At 40.0% G+C, this 20,529-nt stretch overlaps 1 protein-coding gene across 1 annotated transcript in view; it reads left to right on the top strand.

Moving 5' to 3' along the window:
• CRYBG3 (crystallin beta-gamma domain containing 3) overlaps nt 1-20,529 on the top strand; it is a 123,357-nt gene that overhangs the window by 42,858 nt on the left and 59,970 nt on the right. The window contains exons 3-7 of the mRNA XM_043892631.1: nt 765-1,186; nt 8,170-14,200; nt 15,547-15,591; nt 15,835-15,950; nt 16,843-16,990. Coding sequence (XP_043748566.1) covers nt 765-1,186; nt 8,170-14,200; nt 15,547-15,591; nt 15,835-15,950; nt 16,843-16,990 — 6,762 coding nt within the window. The remainder of the gene's footprint in view (nt 1-764; nt 1,187-8,169; nt 14,201-15,546; nt 15,592-15,834; nt 15,951-16,842; nt 16,991-20,529) is intronic.

The raw sequence follows: 20,529 nt of genomic DNA on the forward strand, positions 1-20,529 counted from the left end.
GTTTGACATAAATAGCCTCCCGTGCACACCACGGGAGTTTATAGTGGCCTTTCCATCTCGGGTGATAGACCGTGCTGCTGTCTGTCCTCATCTTCTTGAGAAAGTTTTCTACCATGTGGTAGCTTCAGGGGATAACACAATGCAGAGATGATGAAGTCTGTTCAGGTGTTGTCTGTATGGAGCGCATGAGCATACGGTCTATGAGTTCTGTGATAATAAAGGCTAACTTTGGATACACAGACAGTTTGCCATGACGTGCCCCTTTACGTATCCCTCCAAACTTACCTTTCACTCTTATTTCACGATCTTACCTCCAGTCATTTTACATTAGAAGCTGACTCCTCGTTGGACATGGAGAGAGGATGGATGTGTGGGCTGGGGAAGGTAGTGGGGTGTGGGGGAAGCAGAGAGAGGGGGATGTACAGGCATCCCTCTGGCCCTGTCTGCGTCTCCTTCCGAGGGCACGTCCCGCCCCCCAGGGTACCTCCTGCACTCTGACTGCCCCCAGACCTGGACTAGTGACCCCTGGGCTCCCACGTGGCCTGTACTTCTCCCTTTGTGACGTTTACCATATCATGCTGTTAGCGCCGTGCTGACGGTGCCCTTTAGTAGGTTGTAAACTCCTAAGGAGTGGCAGCCATCCATCTCATTCACAGAAATATCCCTGGCCCTTAGCACAGAGAGTGGCACATAAGAGGTTAGCAGTCAGCCCGTGTCAGTTTTTAAAATGATGATGCTTAATATTCTCTGTTTTGTTTTCCAAGATTCCACAAAGTGAGGACAAAAGGACCCAGGCCCAGCAGCTAATCACTCTTCCAACACAGGAAGATTCCAAAAAGCCCAGTGACCTTTCCAGTTCCACTTCAGAGGCCAAAACAGGAGAAAGCGATAAACAGCCAAAAGAAAGCTTCTTCCAGTTTCTAGGTAACTTATTCAATATCTCAGGAAAATCTTCTCTTGGTGAAGCCAAGCAGTCTTCTTTCAAAGATGAACATGACAAACCTGAGAAAGACTTACGAAATCCCAGTTGTCATGAGGAAGGGGGCCAAAGGGAAAGTGTTGATGGCTCCCTGAGAACCCAGGCGCTTCCAGCAGAGGAGCAGGAGTCCAGCTCAGCTGAACTCTCAGATGCCTTTTCTTTGGATACAACACAAGACAGTGAACAGGAAACCGGTGACTCGCTGAGGTAAGTTTAAAATTTACTGAGCCGAAAAATTGAGCTTTTGGACCTAGCCTTAGTTCTGCTGCTACTCATTATGGGGATTTGAAAAAATATTGTTATGCCCCTGCTACTAGGTGAAAAATTACATGATTCTGTGTACCATATCCAGGGTCTTTTGAGCTATTTTGAGTGGGTGGTACTAATATCTTTTGGGTGCTCACTTTGTCACAGTACAAGATGTACTTCCTTTTTTAAAAATAATTTTATTTACTTAGCAATTTTTGCCTGCGCTGGGTGGTGTAGCTGCACGCAGGCTTTCTCTGGCTGCAGCGCACGGACCTCTCCTTGCGGTGTCTCCTCTCGTTGCGGAGCGTGGGCTGAGAGCACGGGCTCGGGAGTTGGGCGCGTGGGCTCAGCTGCCACGCGGCACGTGTTCCCTCCTGGACCAGGGATCGAACCAGTGTCTCCTGCATTGGCGGGCGGGTTCTTTACCACTGAGACACCAAGGAAGCCCCCAAGATTTATTTCTGATTTAAGACGTCTTTAAATGGGAGTGTTTCCCGGTGTCTGAATTCTTCCGTAGTCAGACCGGCAGTGTGTTCAGCATCTGCGTTTGGGGAACAAAAATAGTCCTGTGATTGGTGTTCACATTCTATCAATATTGTTTCTTTGTGGAATCCAATTAAAGGGATTAAGAGAAGAAGTTTGACTGTATTTATAAAAGTAGCCTTTTGAACCTTTCTCACAGCTCCCAGAAACAAATCTTGCACAAATTTAAGGAGCATTTCACCACCCCTTTTTTCTTTCTTTGATTAATAAATGGGCACTAACTTGTTATTCTTTTATTCAAATGAGCTAGAAGAAATGTTTTTTATCCAGAAAATGTTTATAACAATGTAGAGTGCATTAGACATTTTGTGTAACATGTAAGTATTCATTCATAGCTAGTAAGGATCTGGTTCATTGATTTTAATTTAACCTCTACTTGAGAATTATTTTTATTATTTAAAGATCTCACCAATGCCGTAGGCAGATATAGATGACAACTTAGAACTGTGTGATACTTTGTAGTTTCAAAGTGTCCGCAGGCGTATGCTTTCAGCAAGTTCCGCATAGTAAGCTTTTAAGGTAGGTGTAGGCACAGACCCATCTTCTGGTTGTGAGAACTGAGACCCCACGTGGATTCAGGTTTGCCCATCAGGAATGCTGAGGTGGGGCTTGCCCTGCCAGATCTTAAAATGTGCCCATCAAACCGCATTAATTGAAATGATGTCATAATACTGGTGTAATATTTGCTAGATGCTTAAATGGAACAGAATAGACAGTCTAGACCCTTGTATATTTTGAGATTTGAGCCTTCAAATGTGACAGCATTATGTATTCATGTAGAAAGGAAAACTTGAGGAAATTGGGTAGCAATTGGGAGAAAAAAATAAAAACTAGATACTCATGTCATTTTATATTAAAATTAGAATAAAAATGATTAAGAGACATACAAAGCTAAAAGCATCTAAGAGTGGATTATTTTGCTGAGAAGCAGTTTTCTAAGCATGATAGCAATGGAAAGTATCTGGAAAGAGAACGTTAGTAGACAAAATTGCTTCCAATTTTCAAACTCTCTTATGTCCAAAACCATAAGCAATACAGTAAATTGGCAAATGAGAATGCTTTAACTGACAAGCATTTTAGTTAGCTCACCAATAGAATAAAATGGGCAAACAATAAAAACAAGTCATTCAGATAAGTGAGGAAGAGATTTATTTTCATTAGCAATCAAGGAAATACAAACTAAAGTGAGAACTTTTCTCCTACTAAACTGATAACAGTAATAAGTGATAATACTCTATAGGAGTTGGAGTTGACTTGCTAATGCTCATATACAGTGCTGTGAGTGGAGGGCTGCATGTATCAGGAACCTTAAGAAGCTTGTTGTTATTACTAATGATATACAAAGGTGTTTATTGAAACATATGTAGGAACACGTCATTGGTAACAAATGTCCAATAGCAGACAAATGGTTACATTTGGGTACATCATAATAAAGGATTGTCCAAAGCAGTGCTGTTCAAAGTTCAGTCCTTAGATCAGCATCACCTGGGAAGCGTTAGAAATGCAAGTTATCTGACTCAGACCCACTGAATCAGAGTCTCTAGGAGTGGGGCCCGCCAACCATCTAACAATCTCTCCGAGCGACTTTTTGTCTCTAAAGCAGTTTAAAATGGTGCATATTTTGAGGTTACATGGGAATTGGGTAGAATCAAAGGTTTGTGGTTTTTCTTTTTTTTTCCTTTGGCTTTGATTAGTAGGTCAGGTTTATTTCCTTTGACATTAGACAACAGAAAATGGAAGAGGATACTGTGCCTCTTCTTTTTAGTAAAGCCCTCCTTGATGATAGAGTAATTGCTTAAGGCAGTTCACCAGAACCACCTCAGCAAAGAACAGTGATTCTTAGAGGAAAGAGAAAGACCAGTGGGCCCCCATTTTGACTGAGACACAGGCTTTCTCCAGCTCAGCTTCAGAAATCCTACAGGTTATCAGGCTTAGAATTATTTATAGTGTTAGTAATGGTCTGTTAAAAACTGTCAATTTGTTTAGGAATTATTATATAAAAGTCAAATACTGTTTTGGTTAATAGTGCATTTTGACAGTATAATTACAGTCTGCTTATACCTGATTTTAGACATTATTTCAATAATATATCTGGAGAAGATATTTACTAATAATTTTGAGAATCTGCATTTTAAAGGTTAAAGTTTTATTTCTGTGATATGAATTTGCTAAAAGCATGGACATTTCATTTTTATTGAGAGCATATTGTTGTTCAGTTGCTAAATTGTGTCTAGCTCTTTGCAACCTTGTCCAACTCTTTGCAACCCTGCAGACTGTAGCACACCAGTCTTCTCTGTCCTCCACTATCTCCTAGAGTTTGCTCAAATTTATGTTCATTGAGTCATTTATGAGCATGTTTCAAATATAAAACTTTATTTAAAACTGAATCTATACTTTTGAAATTACTAGAGATCCCTGGGTTGGGAAGATCCCCTGGAGAAGAGAAAGGCTACCCACTCCAGTGACCTGGCCTGGTGACTTCCATGGACTGGATAATCCATGGGATCACAAAGGGTCAGACACGGCTGAATGACTTTCACATCACATCACTTTAATCACTATTAACACAATTTTCAAGTTTTAGACAAGTTATTAGCTATAATTTGAAGTGTGTTTGTAAAAAATCCTCATCAAAAAGCATTGTAAATGAAAAAAAAAAAATTAAAAAAAAAAAGCATTGTAAATGATTTCATCTTCACTTAATTAAAAATAATAAACAGCGTTGTAATTGTTTTTATCTATAGTTGGCTATATAGACGCATTGTTAATATCCTTAAAGCCTTTAAGTAAACCTGTTTGATAACATTTTTTTAGATTGCTTTCCACACTTTAACTCAGCTTTCTGGTGTAATTTGTATAGGAAGCTACTTTGTTATTGGGTTGAAATTCTTGAAAATGTTCTATAATTCTTCCATTTTCAGCAGATTCCTATCATCATGAGAAACTCTTCTGTCAAAACTTTATTGTGATTTTTTATAAAAATTGCTGGTTTTACAGCTTTTCTTTACATAGAAAAGTTAAAAATCTTCCCTATTGTGAGAGAAGATATTCTTAACTATATAATTTGAAAGAAAATAAATCTTAATGCTAAAAAAGTAGCTTAATCATACTTGCTAAAAGTGAATTAGGTAGATGTTTGTTCTAACGCTATTATTTTCAGGCAGCTTTTACAGAATTTTCTTTGAAGAATGATGCATGTCTTTGGTCAACCTTTGTAGTATCAGATGTATCGGATTTATCCAGGATAGAGCCCAACCATTTGTAGTGCCCGGAGGCTTAGTAAGCCTTCACATGATAGGTAGGTATGTTTGGGCTGAAATGCATAAAAACCTTTTCACATTTTCAATCTGTACGTCTATTCCCTTAAATATTTGAATTTTTTAGATATTTCACTTTTCTATTAGTATTATTTGCATCACATACTTCTACTTTTATAGGAAAAGCTACACATCCCATGCACAATTACATAACACATGACAATACAGTCTTTATTTTGTGAAAACCTTTTTAATTTTCCGTATTTAGCTTATTTGTAAAGTTATATACTTTTGACATTTCCGTTTTGTTCCTATTTCTTAATTAGGGAAAAACTTAACAAAGGACAGTTTTACATTCTTAATACTATTCAATTGTGAAGACTCAGCTACAACCTGTGAAAGAACACAGTAGAAAATAGACTATGTTGGCATGACTAACCCCTGAGAGTGTGAGCGTGGCTCATCAGTACCTGCAGGGACTAATTATAATACGTGAAGCTAAGCTTTCGACTTTGATGTTCAGTGCTTTAGAAGTGGCAGTATAGTTGTTTAGTATAAAGAGTGCATATTTTAGTTACAAGCATGTAACATTTCCATACAGGGTGCTGCCGGAGAGTATCTCGTCGGAAATTTAAACTAGTTCATATAAATCAATTTAATCATTTCCATTGAAATTATCCAGAAAACTCCCCAAATGGAAAACAATTATTCCCCCAACGCCCCCCTACAAAGGACTCCAAAACTACCAAGAGGCATTCTTACAGTGAACTGAAATTTTCCTGGCGTGGATTTTTCTCTGTAGTTTATTTTAATAGAAGTTATTTTAGATCAAGAGTTGCATGATTGGATTGATATAGAGTAAAATGGTTAGGATGGTGTTGGTAGTAAGAAAACCTAAGTTTTACTACACATGAAGAGTAAACTTCGGATCCTTCTCTCTCGTGGCCTGTTTCTTTGGACGTCATGTACTTTTTGGAGATCTTTGGGGTGGAGGGGAAACATTACAGTCTTGAACGTAGATTTTTGATTATAAAATGTAAAAACTTTTAAAGAAAAATCAAACAAAACTTGTCATTTTTCATACTTGGATCTCGATACATTGTTTTGAAAAGCTCTTGCACTTTCTGAATAATTTATGCATTTTGAAATAGGATTTTACCAATGACATAAATTTACCTATATGTCTTTTTCTCTTAGACAGGTCCCCTTATCCTGCATTTTAAGTTTGTTTCATAACTGTCTTTGGTCTAGCCTGAGACTCCTGCAGCAGCTGAAATCACTTCTCCAAGGCAAAGCTTTTCTCTGCACATCTCCTATACCTGTTTTAAAATGGACAGTAAAAATAAATGAATGTAACCAATACAAATTTTGTACAATAGTGGTGTGGTAGGATTTTAGAGGCCAGCAGTTATATAGGTTGAAATAAACCGTTTCAGCTAAAATTAAAGAATTTGTAAGGGGCCAGGTGATGAAGATTTTACATCTCAGAAGTTTACTTTGTATGTTATCATGCAGACAAATCTATCATTCCTCATGGTGTTGCTTTAAAGTTGGGGAGAAAAAAACATCATTTTTAGTTATTGGAATAACTGGATTTCCTAGTTATTCATATGAGTTCTATAATGTTTTGTTAATTATATGTTTAACCTGAAAATGTTAGAATATACATCAGGTTTTTCTACCATACATTTTTGTAGTTGAGACACTAAAATGTAACTAGTATGCAGAATTGAAAACACTTTTGTATCAGCTTTTTTTGGGTCCGATTAAGAAAGTCGAAAACAAATCGCTTAGCATTTAGTATCATTGCTTTACTTAAGCCATTCATTAATTCACACAAAGCTATTAAGCATACACCATTTGTCAGGTCTTTTGTAGGGCACTTAAAAACACAAAGATGATGAAGATATAGTGTCTGTCTTCAAACAGTCACTAGGTCAGTGGGGAAATAAATTGGTGCATAGATCTTTTTATGGCAAGTCTGTGCTCAGGGCCATTTGTACCCACAGATCAGAGGCTAACTGCCCATTCTAGTAACAGTAAACAGGTCCCGGGGTGGGTTTGCATTAGAAATAACTTGGGAGCTGAGTCTCGGAGGATATGAGTTTCTGTCTGGGGCTGGCATTGAAGAAGGGGAAAGAATGGTGTGTATGAGAGACCATAACGGAGCATAGCATAGCATCAGAGCTCCCAGAGACAGATTCTCCGGAAGAATGGTTGCTGAGAACATCAGGAACTGTAGTCTAGGGCTGAGAAAAAGTTAGGAATTGGTGCTAGAAATCTTTTTTGATTTCTGCATTTGCCCAGCTGGTTTAATACTCATGCTGACCTAGTGGCTCAGATGGTAAAGACTCTGCCTGCAATGCAAGAAACCTGGGTTGGGAAGATCCCTTGAAGGAGCATGGCAACCCACTCCAGCATTCTTGCCTGGAGAATATGGACAGAGGATCCTGGCAGGCTACAGTGCATGGGGTTGCAAAGAATCAGACACAGCTGAGTGACTAAACACAACACACGCTAATTGAATCTCTGAAGAGCTTAACAGGAGAGGATTTTTAAGGCAGTTTTGCCATTTATTGACATAAATATATGCTGAATGCTTACTGCAGGCTAGACATCTTGCCAGGTGTTTTCTTTACAACTTCTCTGCCTCTGTGCCAAAAGCAACTGTTCCAAATTCACATCTAAGTAAAGAGAGAAACTTGCTATGATACTCTGATGTGGTGCAGAAATCAGTGATGTAGCCATGAGATACCAATATGAGGCACGAAGGTGATGTGGTTCCTTCTAGTCAAGCACTCACTGGAGATCAAAACTATTATTAGAGCCTAAACCTTAGGTTTGTCAGCCCATGTTCTCTCCATTAATCATTGTGGGAGAGACAGACATAATCAAGTGAAAGGGACAGTTCTGAGGAGCTCACACATTCAGGCTGGCTTGACATTCCTGTGCTGCTGGTCAAATCTGTATTATGCTTAATGCAGACAGCCTGAACTAAAACATTCCAGAATTTCCTTCCCAAGTTTAGACATATTAAGAATAGGAGCATTTGAAAGATACACTTCGCCATGATTTCTGGAATTGCTGTGATGAAGTGTCATAATTACCTTTCCTGATACTCTGATGCTGTTCTTTTTGCAGACAAATGGATGGTAAATCAGAGAGGCCTCTAGTAACATATGCAACCTACCGAGGCCCCAGACAAATTCAGAAGTATTCGAAGCAGCAGACAGTGTTGGAAACCGTGAATCCCTTAGACAGAGAAAATGCAAGTTCTGACTCTAGTACAAGCACACGTCGTGGCCCCGGAAGTGAGATGGAGGCTGGGATGGTGTTGTTACTGTCGTCAGCTAGCACAGGCATACCTGTGAAAGGACAAGTGCCTGAAGGCCAGTTAGAAGACTCTGATTGTAACCACAGAGCTCTCAGCACAGAAAGCCATTCAACAAACAACCAAGGGTTGACCAACATGGCTTCTTCCGGGGGTGTTTTAAATAAAGCCTCTCCTGGGGGACCCGAGACAAGTAGATCATCCTGTTCTGTGACTAGCTCCAGCTCCGCTGCTGGAGACTCTGACTCACAGCACCATTTGAGTTGTGCACCAGGTTCTCAGATGGACAGAAATTTGGGATGTTCCGCATTGTTTACAGAAAGTAACAGCAGCAAAATTCTTCACAGTCCGGACTTGCAGAGGACAGCAATGCCAGGAACTATGGTGAAACAAACCAGCCCCGTGATGAGTGATGGGACACCAGGGCAGGCCGAGAACCCTGCCATTTCTGACTGCTCTTGTAGTAAATCTGATGGGAGTGGCCCTACCACACATGGAAGTGCAGATTTGCCAAGTCCAAATAAATCAATTAGGCATGAAGCTCCGCAGTTGCCAGAGAGTAAGTGTTCTGACAAGCAAGCGGTAGAGAACTCATCAAAGCAGGCTGCCCATCACACCGGCCCCATGGCTTTCCAGAAACAAGCTGTAACAGACACAGAACTTGTAAATGCTGGAAACAGATCATCTGCCCAAGACACACAGAAATATGTGGCTTCTGCAGAGATCAAGCAAGAAACAGGAAACACATCAGTCGAGGAACCCACTACTTCAAGTCAGGTAAAAGCTCCAGAAGATCGAATCGAGTCATTACACAAAGATACTGACCCACTGTCACTAACAGAAGCCACAAACCTTGTTAGGCCACACGGCAAAGTGCCTCCCTTTAGGGTGAATCAAAAGGAAGCTGCCTCTGTAAAACACACCAGTGAATCAGTCGTTGTAACACGCTTAGAAAATAAAACAGCCCCTGAACTGAATCTTGAACTGAACAGAAATCACATTTCAGAATCCCTTCTTGACTCTGAGAGTCCTCAACAAGCCAAAGCGTCACCCGATGCCAGGACATCTCCCAGCCTTGGGCATAAAAAGTCAGATTTCAGCGCTTCACACCCTACCTGTGTTTCCAGAGTCGGCATGCTGAGCCAGGAGGACATCCCTATTTTAAAGAATGAAGGTTCTTCTGTGCTCGCTGAAACTGGAGATGTCAACAACGTTGACATCTCTAGTCAGCCTTGTCAGTGTCAACCAGAACATATGGCAAATCACGTGGAGGCCACAGACGAGAAGAGTCTCCCTGCGTGCCTCCACTCTGAGCATGCACCTGCAACTCTTGAGTCCAAGGAAGTTCTTCCTGATAGGGAGAGTTGCCAGTTTCCACTGGATCTCGAAGCCAGTGACACCAACATACCTGCAGCGGACTTGAGCTCTGAGCCCGCAAGCCTCTCCAGGGGACACAGTTCCACTTCATCTCAAGACCCTGAGAAAGCAGAGTCAGTGCTACCTAGCACCGCAGCAAGTGAGAACACTGCAGACAAGCTTGATTCTTCTTTCTCCTTGGAAACCAAAGCTGATAGCATTGCAGAAATGTCACCAGAAGCTGACATTGGTGGTCAGAGCAATGTTCCTGTTGAGTCACATTCTGGCAGAGGAAAAACTCTAAGTCTCTCCGAGATCCCTGTTTCCCAAACAGAGCCCAGAGACATTTCTCAGGATGAAATTTCTTCTCCACTTGAAATCACAGGGGTGCCAGCAAATCCTGCTTTATCAGAATTGACTTCCCTAGAAGTTGAACAGGACAAAATTTTTCAGTTAGTGGATCATGAGGAGATGAAAGAGAAATATTTAGATGCCAGCCTTAAAGAGAGTTGCCAAACTGAGGTTTCACCTTCTGCCTCTGAATATCAGGGTGTACAAGGAGCTGAGGTGGGAGCCTTCGGTTCTCTCCCTGCTCATCTCCAGAGTAACAGACCTGAGACTTCACCTCCTGCTCATGATGAGAAAGTTACGAGGCAGATAGCACAGAATTGTGCAGCCAGGGCGTCTGTGATCCATCCACCTTCAGTTCCTTGTGGGAGCAGACAGATTTCTGATTTTTCAGAACTCTGCTTAGCTAATACTTCTCCCAAATCCCAAGAAACCGACAGCACAAAAGCCAAGTCACCTTTTCTGGGTTCTGGTATCAGTTTGGGAAAAGAGGCTTTTGCATCTGAGGATTCAAGTTTCCTTCCTAATCCTTCTGTGCTGAGATCAGAAAAGAGAACCTCATCTCCCAGAAAGAAAGAGGATGCTCATTCCCTAAGAGGTGGTACTCACAGCCTGCCTTCCTCCTCCAGTAACCCTGAAGTTAGCATGGTTAGAAGTTCACATAACCCCACAAATAATTTTAGTTCTGTAAAAGTTCCCATAGATGTCCCACATGAAGGTGCCTCCTTAACTAACCTGCTGGACCCTAACAGCTCTTATTTGGAATCAGAAACATCTGTCCTCACAGGGGCAGAAGTCACCCCACTTCAGGGCCATTTGGGGGATCATACTGGGATGGTATCTCTTGATTTCCCAACTGCTGCCCAATTTGACAATCCCTTGGAAGCAGCAACTGGAGCAGTTGCTAGGACCCCGGCGTCAGTTAACAGCTCAAGCCAGCAGTGTTCTGAGGCCTCTGCTGAGCATGTAGAAGCAAGGAGGAGAGCACATGCCCAACTTTTGGACCTCGAGAGTGATTTCTGTAAAAAGGCTGCTACATTGATTGGGGAGGCCTTTAATTCTGTCAGGGAAGAGCTAAAATCCAAACACTCAGTCGGTACCTGCCAGGAAGATAGAGCCATAGACGGCATAATGAATCCAGGTACCCTGGAAGAAGATATCCCTGAGGAAAACCCATCAGAAGTAACACTGACAGAGATCCAGCCCACAGAGCATTTGGAAGAGCAGGCTGTGGAAAACATACCTGAAGTCCAAGGGGAAGAAAAGGCCTGTGTTTCACCTGTGGTTGGTGAGAACAGTCTCCTTTTTGATTCTGATAAAATGAATGTATGTTGGTTGTTAGAGGACCGAGCTAGGGAGTTAGTCAATCAGATTATTTATTCAGCCCAAGAAACTGTAGCAAATGATGCTCAGGGTTCCTCAGATTCTGAACTTCAGGCTAATACTTCAAAAATTCTGAATAGTGATAGTGTTAAGCCGTGTGATATGGTAAGAGAGTTCTTGGTGTCAGAACAGGCAATAAATCAAAGCACATGTGAAATCAGTGAGAAAGTATTAGGTAGATTCTTTGCTGTAAGTAACTTAGGTAGTGACAGAGAGTCAATAAGAGGAAGAGAAATTGTTCTCTACCAAAAATCCCCCTTTTCAGGAACTAGAGATGGGCAGTCTGATAGTATAAATTTGCAGGAATCAGATACTGTTTTACTAGCTGAAAACATACCCCTTACAGGGTTAGGTGATAAGGCAAAAACACACTCGTTTCTCAAGGAGGACTCTAAAGAGAAAATGGGGACAGAGTGTGTTGATAATCACAAACCTGAGACAGAGGATACAAGAACTCTTGTTTTAAATTTCAAATGGCCTCCATTTGTAAATGATGACATTCATGTACCTGGGACATCTAAAAGCAGCTTGTCTGATACTTCTGTATGTTTATCTGAAAAAAGCTTGCCAGGACACGGTAACAAAAGCACACCCCTTGCAATGTCAGAAGTAGGGAAAATACACAAGGACATTGAAGTAAATATTGGAAAAATTGAGCTTATACCTTCCATGTTAGAAATGGGAAAACCAAATAAGAAGGATGCCGAGTTGAATATTATGAAATATGAGGCAGTCCCCCCAGTGTCAGAAATGGGAAGAGCACATAAAAAGGATGCCAAATTGAGTACCTCAGAAACTGAGCCAACAGCTGAAATTCCTAAAATGCGAGAAGCATACCAAATGGATGCTGAGAGGTATATTGAAAAAACTGAGGGATTGCCTGCCACTTTAGAAATGGAAAATATTTGCCAAAAGGATGCTGAAGGGGATATTGCAAAGACTGAGGTGACACCTGTTACATTAGAAATGGAAAGTATTTACCAAAAGCATGCTGAGGGGGATGTTGGTAAGACAGGAATGACATCGGTTGTGTCAGAAATGGACAGTATCTACCAAAAAGATATTGAGGGGACTGCTGAAAAGCCTGAGTCAATACCTGCCACACTAGAAATGGAAAGTATTTACCAGAAAGATGCTGAAGGAAAGGTGGACAAAACTGGGATGATGTCCCTTACATTAGAAGTGGTAAATGTCTACCGAAAAGATGGTGAGGGGATCACTGCAAAGACTGAAGGACCTTTATTAGACTTGGAAAGCAGTTACCAAAATGATGCTGAAGGGGTTATTCGGAAAACTGAAATGATGCCTCCTTTTGTGTTAGAAATGAAAGAAGCACCCCAGAAGGCAGTACCTGTCTCTTCTGATATATGTAAGGGGGATGTGAAGGGGACAAGTGGGGAAACTTTGTCCACACCCTCTAAGAGAGAAATGGAAAGCACATTCCCAGAAGATTCTGATGGGACCATCAGGAAACACAGAGTGTTCCCCACAGCAGTCAGCTCTGAGAAAATACACGGAACAGGTCTGGAGATGCCCGTTGTACAGGTGGAGGCCACATCTCCCATATCTGAGGCTGAAAAAGCATACCAAGAGGATGCTGACAGGAGTGGCAGAGAAGTGGAGAAAGAGCCTACTGAAACGAAGACAGGCTTGATAGCGCGTGACATTAGACTCGCCTCGTACTTCAGGGGTTATGAATCGCCTACCTTAAGCAAGGATTATGAAGGCTACCCAGCCCTAGCAGTGCCGGACTTTCAACCCGAGGGTACCATGGGAAGGCTGGACAGGAAAACATCTGTTACTGCAGTTCATAAGAAAGCAAGAGACCTAGAGTATGGAGACGAAAAGGAAGAACTTAACTTAGCCTTCGTTTCTCAGGAGGAGCAAGAGAATTCTTCCTTTACTATCTTGTATGAGGAGCCCCTCCAAGATGAGGACAAGTACACGACCGCCGAGGTAAGACGAACACATTCCCTCCTGATACCTCGCACCGCTCCCGACAGCATGCCTGTCGTCACCTGTGAGAGGTCTGAGAGTAGAACTGACCTCGTCCATCATTTTGAAAAGGAAGCCAGATTAGGTGAGGCATTCGATAGTGACAGTTCAGAAACCTTCTTATCGGTAGAGGCCAAAAGGTACAAGATCTATCCCTTGGCTTTGTCTCCCATTTATGAGGACGACAGCTCTCAGGAGGACATTCTGTCCAGCGAGGTCTCCCCTGGTCGTCACGGTGCCTCGAAATCAAGGGAGAATGCAAACCAGCCCTCTTCTGTATTATCGCTTCTCCAGTCAGTATCAGAGCGTTTAAAGATGAATTTTGATGAAGGTGACAGACAGGAGGGCGGAGAAGAGGAAGAGGAGGAAGAGGAGGAAGAGCCACTGCATAAAGGACGTCTGAGAGCTCAAAGGCAGGAAGCTGTTACCTTCAAGCGGCCAGATTCTTCCCTTACATTTTGCTCTGATGATGACCAGGAAAGCACTGGAGTCTCTAAGAATTCCTATGTGATGTCAAATGAGCCTACTACCTCTAATCTGCAGATTGGTCTGTGGCCAGAAAAGGCCTCATTTCTGCAAAAATCTGACCTTACTTCCAAACTACATTCTTCTCTAAAGAGTGCTTATCATCAGTATTTGCAGACCTCTAAAACCCATTCCTCAGAAAAAGGAGCCAGATTCGGTGGAATTTTTCAGGAACCAGTGTCAAAGTATTTCCACACTCAAGACACCCCTGGCCGATTAAGTCCATTCACAGAGGTAAGTTATTATGATTATTAATTAGTGAAATAGTGCTTTGGGTCATGAAATGACCTAAAAGCTTATTAGGAAAATCAGTGTTTTGAGATTGTGTAAAGATTGTTTAAAAAAAATACCAGAGGTTACTTTGTTCTTTAGTTGAAGTGTATCATACTGCATGTATTTTAATTGGACTGCTACACTTGAGAAAACAAAATTGCTTCATCAGAATTTAAAAGGCATAAGAGAGAAGCAAGTTACAATCTCAGTTCTTTGCTGACTTCTAGTCTTCAAACTAAATCGTGAAAACATTTTGAATTTCTCAAGGTATTGAATGTAGAAAGATTGTCACTTTCCGTTGAACTTGTGTCTCATGAAAAGGTTTTGCAATATTTAAAAATATTTTAAATATTTAAAGTATTTTAAGTGTTTGCCTGACAACAGTCTCACTGTACTTGGTCTTGTTTTTGTTCATACTTAGCAGGGCAACGAGCAGACTAATTTGAGAAAAAGGAGATGAAAACATTATAGCTGGAAAATGTCTTGAAATTCAGTTACACTTTTATTCAACTTAGAAATATTTGAATGTTTACTGAACCTGGGACATTTCTTTCTGACAGTCCCAAGATCATGGAACTTCCTTTAGGATTCCCAAGGGCTGTATCTTTACTTTGAATACCCTTAGTAGGAAGTGCTAATACTTGAATACCAGCCAGTTGCTTGTAAGGCAGGGTCCTTTTAAAAGAAAGGCTGGGCTTTGCAGAAATGTTTCTTTAATGATTCCTTGCTGCCTGTTAAGTCAAGTGCAACCTCTTCACTGTGTGTTGCAAGGTCCCCGAGTTTTGTTTGTTCAGCCTGGTGTCTCTGTGCTCGGGTTACACACCCTCTAAGATGTCTGTACTTTGTCTCAAGATGTTCTCTTCTTTTCTTTCTTTACTACTCCTGCACCAGCCTGCCACATTTTTTCACTTACTGAAATCCTGTTTTTCAAGGTCTTCTCCATACCACTTCCTCCCACAAGCCTCCTGGGAACCTCTGTCTGCCATCCCCTCACCTCCACGCTGGTGCCTTTCCTCTTGACTTCCTTAACTTGACATTCTGATTGTTTTGTACCTGAGGGTTTAACCTCATCTCTCCGCAGAAGAGTCACGGAAATGTGATCATCTTTTCTCCTTCCCAAACTGTAAGCTTCTTAAGGACGGAGACACTTTGTACTCACTTTTTTATCCCTTGTAATACCCAGCAGTTCACCTTGTGATGGTCACTAAACAAATAAGCAATAAACGGGGTTTGTGACTGCTAAGAAAGTGAGCTATCTTTCTGTTTATGTTTCTCATGGCTCACTTCTTCCACTTTTATTATTTCAGAATGTTGACAGACAAACTCTGAAATGGAACCCAAGGCCTGGGAAGGTAAGCATGAGTTTCTTAGATAGGCTAGAATAAAAGAAGTGAGATTGTGTTTAGGTTTGGGGAGTTTAAGGTAGAAACTTTTAACTGACTTAGTAAATGGTTATTTCATTCAGGAATTTAGCATCTAAAGTGGTATTTACTTTTATGTATTTAGGATATTATATTTTCTGCATTCTAGGACATTTTAGAATTTTAAATACATTCTTAAAATTAGTTATTATGTCTGCTTACTATATGTTGCAGATGGTTATCTATGATCTCCATGGAAGAAAATACAAACAAGAGATCTACTGTAATATTCCTGATGCTACATCTTGGTCTTATCCAAATGGGGTACTGATAAAAGTTGTAAGGGGCTGGTAAGAGATCTCTTAAAATTTTATAATATTTTCCCCCAAGTTGTTTTCTTGCTGCTTATGCGGTATGTTTTTCTTGTATTATGGTTGCATCTGTTTCTCTCCAGAATAATTTTTTGAAACATCATTAGAGTTTCATAACTTAATTAGAAAATATAGATTGTTTTTAGTATTTTCAGCCTGCAGTAAAATAGTGCCATTTCGTCACTGCATGATTAGCAGGATAGATTTGATAAGTTGAATGAACCATAGCTTTGAAAATGAGTTCAAAATTTGTGGGATGCTAAGGAAATGTGAAGGCCACATGCTTAAAGTCATTTGTATCACTGACATAAGCAACAAGTGAAGGATTCTTTGTATGGCATAAAAATACTGGAAATTCTCATTTGTTATTATGGACCATGCCTCATGGACATGCGGGGACCAGAATTTCTTTGTCTGGTGTTTGGGTTACCCACTGGTCAGTATTCATGTTATAAACAGTGTGATGTAGTGTGTCTTCAAATAATAAAATACGACACATGTTCTTTATTATCCAGCAAGAGGAAAATTAGGGTAGAAGTGGAATATGGAATTGTTAAGCTATTGTTTTTAATGTAAATGTGTATATAACATCTATAAAATGTATGTATACGTAAATATAGGCATAAGCATAGATTGTGGCGCTGTGTTTAGGAAGCATTCTAAGTTGTGTGCACTTATATTCTTTCTGAGACTCTCTGTTCAGTGTACATCATTGTTTCAAAATAGGTTTATACGCCAGTAGTAGAAAATAGCCCAGATTTTTAAATTTGAATAGACAGTGTAGTCCGTGACTTATAACTCTCATATTTGTTTTATGCCTCATTTCTTAGAAGGTTAATTACAACTGATCATGCTTTTTATATTTGTTCAGCTGGATTTTATATGAGAAACCACATTTCCAAGGTCAGAAATGTGTTCTGGAAGAAGGAGAAAAGGTGTTAAACCGTGACTGGCTTCTTCAGAACAGAAAGCACCCACAAAGAAACTTTGTGTTGGGCTCTATCAAACGTGTCTTAAAGGTAACAAAACAGCTGATTTTTATTTTCCCTGTTTTTTAAATTTTGTGTCATTTGTCAGGTAGTAAAGCTGTTCTTTGGCCCAGCACTGCTTAGAAATAGTTGCTATTAATCATAATTGTGGTAATTTTATTAATCTTCATGATCATATTGATAATTTTTTGACTAGATATGTGTAAAGTATTAAGTTGAATGAAAATTTTAAATGTTACATGTAATGTGGCACATGAAATATTACATGTTGTAATATATATGTATTTTTAATAGTAGTTGGAGTATACCATCCAGACACCTTTGGGATATTTCCAAATATGTTTTTCTAGTGGAGGTCTGTGGATGTTTATATGTGGGTGTGTGTGGTGTTTATAAGAGAAGGGGAGATAGATGAGCATTAGAAGAAACTTATAGAAGCTAGGTTGGGGAAAGGAAGGGGAAAATGTTGCTTTTTAATTTCTGTTTATTAATACTAAGATGAGGAAGAGCTTGCCTTCCTCATATAATAAAACATACTGTGGGAGGTGCCTTGATGGTTTAGAGGAGTGAGTTAGCGATAAGGACAGAATCGGCCCATGTGTTTTAAGGGTTCCTTCAGCAGTAATGTAGTTACATGATTTAGTGCTGTTACTCCTGCGACAGTCATGGACATACATATTTTTCAAATTACGGAAATTCTACTTATATACTAACAATGTCTACTTTGAAGTGGACCCTATCATGATGATTTGGATCACTGCTGTTAAAACCTTTGATAATTGCAGACAGCATACAGAAAAACTCATTATCTTAAAGGGGTGTCTGCATGAATTAATACTTTCTGCAAAACTGTTAAGCCTGTGTCTGACAAATATTTGTGTCTGCTCTTGGACCGGATGCTGTCGGAAGCACTGGGAATAGAAACACAAGTCCCATATGCTGTCTTCCTGCAGACTGCTCAGAGTCCAGGACAGGGACAGCTGAGTCACATGCCTGTATGATGTCAGACGCGCAGTGCAGGGCCTCACATGGTCACGGAGAAGACGCCCCTCTCTGGAGCAGGCAGCGCCTGATGGCGTCTTGAGAGAGCAGACAGGAGTTAGGCCCCACGGGCAGTGTGAGGGAGGCCCCAGCAGAGCCGCTGGTGTCCTGAGGTGGACGTTGGTGGCTTGCTGGTAGTGCAGGGAGATTGATGGCCATAGGATAGAGGGCAGTGTGCGTTTTCATCGAAAAATTTAATCACAAGCATTTCAGCTCATCAAGCAGCATTTGAGTGCTCAGTTCATAGCTAACTCACTCATAAGAAACTCCTTGAAGCAGGTAATCACTTTGTAGTTGGAATCTTCTAAAATTTAATAGCATGTGGTTTTGTGTCTTCCTTGTGAATGTCAGGCACCATGCCAGGCCTAGTGAAGAGGAAAAAAAAAATGAATAAGGTATTGTAAGCAGCAAACTTCACACCCTCATCCCAAATCAAACAATAAAATCAAACAAAAAATTCAATCTGTTGAGCATGGGTATTTAAATGGGTGTTTGCACATCCGCCATTTGCTTCAGATGCATTATAAAAGAGACTAAGTCATGCTTACATTTTTTCCTTCTTCCATTGTTTGTTCATAGAGTCTTTTTTTTTTAATTGCAGTGTTAGTGCCCACTTGACTTGGACTTGCTAGCAACTTGAAGTGAGGAAGGAAAATAAAACTATTGAGCGTTGAATGGAAAAGGCATTAGCATTGTTCTAAATATTTTTACAAAGTAAGAATCAGGCATCAAAATGCTTCCTTTTTGTAAACTTGTCACATTTCGGCCTGTTGATAGCTTCATTTTCATGGTGGCCATTCCAAATTCACCTAGGCCCATGCCAGCTTTATCATGTTTCACCATCTTCTAGTGGCTCTCATCTTAAGTAGTCAAAGCTTTAAAGACTGTCCTTTGAAGATAATACTTGCATGATATCTTCACTTTGCTGTAAATGGAGCAAGTAACAGAAAATACTGCCAGTCATCTGCAGCTGTAGATTCTGCTCAGGGGTCATCTTTGCCCCTCGTGGGAGTAATTGGAGGTGGGGTAACAGTGCAGTGAGCCTTGAGTCAGGTGCTTTTTTTCCTCAAATAGAAAAAGTGAATCCTGAACATTTCTCTGTTTACTATGCATTTTATATATATATATTTCTTTTTTTTTTTTAAAGGAGTGACATTGCCTTCTTTCAGGAGTTAATTAGGTTTGCCCTCATTAGTGAGCTGAGGAGCAAGAGAGCCGTTGCTAGATCAGGGACTGAAGGTATTTCATGTAAGGCAGAGGCAAGTAGTTCCTTGGGTTTTTGGAGGTTTGTTTTGTTTTGTTTTTTACTATTTATATAGTTCATTCTTACCCTGTTTCCCTCACATAGGTTTGTCTCCATTCTTACTGGTTGCTTTAATAGTCTGAGCTTATAGATTTCACCAAGATGTATTTAGAAAGTATATCATGACTAGAAAGGTCTGGGAGGAAACCGTATAAACATTTCTTTACTAAGAGTACAAACTGTTTATTGTTGCTAGGTTCCTGTAAGGCTAGTTGTTTACTCCCTTTGTTCATCAAGAATTACACAAATCTTGCAAAAGACATTACTTCTGTGAATAGCCACCATGGAGAAAATAGAACTTATTAGTAAAATCTTTTTCAGCCAACTAGAGAAAAAAAATCAGTCCTCTAGTACGACAGTTGAGAATGTAAGCGATGTTGCTTATGTTTTCAATTTTTTAGCCATCATTACCTCTTTTCCATTATGCTGTTTCCTTCTGTGTGATGTAGACTCAAAAGCCTCTTAGCTTTTTCCCTTTTAAAATACACCACCCAAACATTGTTTGTATAACACAATGCAGAGGAAACTTATTTGTGTGAGACACTTAGTTATGTATTCTGTTACTGTACCTCAGATCCCTGGGGGAACATTTTAAATTATGTTACTAGAACTCTATTTTTAATAGCAAACAAAGAGACTTGAAGACTGACAGGTGACTCTTCTGGACATTTCTGACCATTTTTTTTAAATGAAACTTAGACGGAAATAAACTTTTTATACTTTAAAGGATATTTTAGGTTATACCTTCTTACTGTATTGCATTTTAGAACTTTCTGAAAACAAGATGTATCAGTTTGCTTGCTTTTACATACTAATCAGAATGATTAATAATGATTAATAATAGAACTCGGTTTGGAAAAAAGATTAAAAAATTAGATACCATTTTGAAATTGCAAAACATTACAATAATAAATATAATTGTTCAGTCTAATAAATGTCACCTCTAATAGTTGATTGCATTTACCTATTTCATTAAAGCAGAGGCATTTGAATTCCACAGTGTCCTAGATGAGAATTATGCTACTGAACCATGAGTCATATAATGAAACACTCAGGATTACTGAGATAGATTAGACAGCTTGACTGTAGTTTCAGAGAAGGGGAAGATAATTGTGGTTTTGATTCCTTAAGAAAAGATATGGTCTAAAAAAAAAGAAAGAAAAGATATGGTCTTTTTTGAGTTAGAACTAATTATTGAAAGCAAACTTAGTGATTACCAAAGGGG

The sequence above is a fragment of the Cervus elaphus genome, chromosome 31 (assembly GCF_910594005.1).
Source record: "Cervus elaphus chromosome 31, mCerEla1.1, whole genome shotgun sequence".
Taxonomy (NCBI): Eukaryota; Metazoa; Chordata; class Mammalia; order Artiodactyla; family Cervidae; genus Cervus; species Cervus elaphus.